Below are 3184 nucleotides of genomic sequence, written 5' to 3'. Positions count from 1 at the left end.
TTTGTGATATTTTTTCTGGTTTTTATATCAGGGTGATGGTGGCTTCATAGAATGAATTTAGGAGTGTTTCTCCCTCTGTAATTTTTTGGAAGCGTTTGAGAGGGATCAGTGTTAGCTCTTCTCTAAATGTTTAATAGAATTTGCCTGTGAAGCCATCTGGTCCTGGACTTTTGTTTGTTGGAATATTTTTAATTATGGTTTCAGTTTCATTACTTGTGATAGGTCTGTTTATATTTTCTAATTTGTCCTGGTTCAGTCTTGGAAAATTGTACCTTTCCAAGAATTTGTCCATTTCTTTTTTTTTTTTTGAATAGTCCCCCTATAACTATTTATTAGAATGTGAATATATTCCAAATCAATAACTAAAAAAAAATCAAGTTACAGAGCATGAATAAAATACAAAGTAGCGATTTACAAATAGATAGTAGTATCTTCATAACCAATACACCAAAATAATAAAACAGCTACAGAGAAAAACTAAATTGACTAATCACAGCAATGCCTTCCATGCGCCCCACACGTCATGAGCACCGCAAAAGACAGAAGATTAACTATGAAACATAGTAGTCTATGCAAGCCCACACACATGTATATTTTGGGGATATTCCACCATCCTGAATAGTATCACTTTAGTTAACACAACTTGTAGAACACTTCAGAGTTAAGTGCTCAACACTATCCACAAGAAAACAAAACTAAATATTAGTGTGCAGGGCCTCCCTGGTGGCGCAAGTGGTTGAGAGTCCGCCTGCCGATGCAGGGGATACGGGTTCGTGCCCCGGTCTGGGAGGATCCCATATGCCGCGGAGCGGCTGGGCCCGTGAGCCATGGCCGCTGAGCCTGCGCGTCCGGAGCCTGCGCGTCCGGAGCCTGTGCTCCGCAACGGGGGAGGCCACAACAGTGAGAGGCCCGCATACCGCAAAAAAAAAAAATATATATATATACATATATATATATATATATTAGTGTGCACATTTCTGAATGAGAAATGAGTTGCTCCATTGATTTCAATAATGTAGTGGAAGAAAACTTTCAGGTTTGTACAATGCCTATTTAACTCAAGGTACTATTTCATCTTGCATACTAAAAGAATACATGCCTTTAAGTGGCACCACTTGAGCAAAAATTAACCTCTCACTGTATTCTTTAGACATACTGAAACCAGATATTTAACTGGACTATATTCCATAATATACTGCAAAACTCAAAAATCAGCATTGTTAAAATAATTTTCCATGCCTGCTGGTGGATATGGTGATAAAACTAGGTTGCATTTCATTTACTGGAAGGTTTTAAGACAAAATTAACACTTCACCATTGGATACTAAGAGCATTAAACCAGTTATTGCCTGAGCAATAAAATGCCACACAATCTACTGCTGGGAAATTAGAGAAGTTAAATGACTTGGGCTGCCTGATTACTGTAACAGAGGCACCTCATATGGAATTCCACCAGTCTCTCCAGTTCCCAGCCTGCCAGGCAGCACTGTTTAACATATGGCCCCATAACCATACTGCTACTGAAATCATCACAGTCTTTTGTGTTTATTAAGATAATTCTTATCCAGAAAAAAGTGCCCCCCTCTCTGATCAACTTTGATGTTTACAAAAATTAAAAAACAAAATTTACTAAACTACATAACCCTATTAAGGCATGTTAGAAATTGACTTCCAGAATAATGGAAAAATTTTAAGCTCTCAAAATTCTGCTATGTTTATAGGGCAATTCTTAGATTTATGGAAATATACACTGCACTGAGAGAAGAGTATATTAATTATAAGCTGCTCTGTGGCAAAATGATAGCTTATTTCTACAGTCTTCTTAATTTGATTTAATCAAGACCAACAGATCTGAGCTTCAAGGGATCAAGTTATATTATGTCCTACAGTGACAGCTTCCATGATGAAAAGTAAACAATAATTGAGGAATCCAAACATTCAGTTTATTAAACTAAGGCTAGTGAAGCCATAGCATGAAAAAAAAGCTGCAGTCATTCGGGACAAGTGGATGATTTTATAAAGCTAAAATCAAAAGACTTAAGACATGGAAAAATTCATAAGTATGAGGAAGTAATAAAACACAAAAATGACCACAAGAATTACAAATATATTTAAATCTCAGACCTGGGAACTGGACTATACACAGCCTTCTAGGGGAGAAGAGAAACGCCTTATATGTTCTGACAGCACTGCACCTTTGGCTTGTTTTCAGTGGTTGGTGGAACATGAATAGGAACCACATTGTTGCTTGGAGACATGTCATTTTCACGTCTGTCTGACATTTGCTTCTGTGAAACAATGCGGTATATCTCTGTCAAGATTGTCTGAAAAGCAGCTTCTACATTTGTAGAGTCTAGAGCAGATGTCTCAATGAATGACAAACCATTCTTTTCTGCAAAAGCTCTTGCTTCATCTGTAGGAACTGCCCTGAGATGGCGCAAATCACTCTTATTGCCCACAAGCATGATAACAATGTTACCATCAGCATGATCTCTCAGTTCTTTCAGCCATCGCTCTACATTTTCATACGTGAGATGTTTAGCAATGTCATAAACCAATAAGGCACCTACAGCTCCACGATAGTATGCTGATGTTATAGCTCGGTATTGCTCTTGCCCTGCCGTGTCCCATATCTGTGCTTTTATTGTTTTCCCATCAACCTGGATGCTCCTTGTTGCAAACTCTACTCCAATGGTGCTCTTGCTTTCAAGATTAAACTCATTTCGAGTAAATCGAGACAGGAGATTACTCTTTCCAACACCAGAATCTCCGATAAGGACAACTTTGAAGAGGTAGTTGTACTCGTCGTCGCGGTTGCCCATTGCGCGGCCGAGAAGCGAAGGGGCGGGAGCAGCAGTGGTACCGGTGGGACCAGGGGGCGTCGCTGCAGGGGTAAACCGAGCGCCGAGCTTCAGCAGCCGGACCCGGTAAAGAACCCCTCCCTGCTGCTCTGTCCATTTCTTCATGGTTGTCCATTTTATTGGCATATAGTTGTTTGTAGTAGTAATAATCCTTTGTATTTCTGTGGTGTCAGTTGTGATTACTCTTTTTTCATTTCTAGTTTTATTGATTTGTTTCCTCTCCCTTTTTTTCTTGATGAGTCTGGCTAAGGGTTTATCAATTTTGTTTATCTTCTCAAAGAACCAGCTTTTAGTTTTATTGATCTTTGCTATTGTTTTCTTCA

The 3184-nt window shown here is 39.0% G+C and overlaps 1 protein-coding gene across 1 annotated transcript; it reads right to left on the bottom strand.

The window, feature by feature from the left end:
* Positions 1-1732: 1732 nt before the first annotated feature.
* Positions 1733-2945, bottom strand: LOC132501576 (ras-related protein Rab-11A-like). Its single transcript, XM_060117218.1, has one exon. The coding sequence runs from the start codon at positions 2820-2822 to the stop codon at positions 2172-2174; it is 651 nt and encodes a 216-aa protein (XP_059973201.1). The 5' UTR covers positions 2823-2945; the 3' UTR covers positions 1733-2171.
* Between the last annotated feature and the right edge of the window lie 239 nt (positions 2946-3184).

This window comes from Mesoplodon densirostris, chromosome 14 (genome assembly GCF_025265405.1).
Source record: "Mesoplodon densirostris isolate mMesDen1 chromosome 14, mMesDen1 primary haplotype, whole genome shotgun sequence".
Taxonomy (NCBI): domain Eukaryota; kingdom Metazoa; phylum Chordata; class Mammalia; order Artiodactyla; family Ziphiidae; genus Mesoplodon; species Mesoplodon densirostris.
The sequence above is the reverse complement of the archived record's forward strand: the minus strand, read 5'-3'. Positions and strand labels throughout refer to the sequence as shown.

What these genes read in the sequence shown, in the direction of transcription:
- LOC132501576 (XM_060117218.1), bottom strand. Translation starts at nt 2,822, where the DNA reads ATGGGCAACCGCGACGACGAGTACAACTACCTCTTCAAAGTTGTCCTT.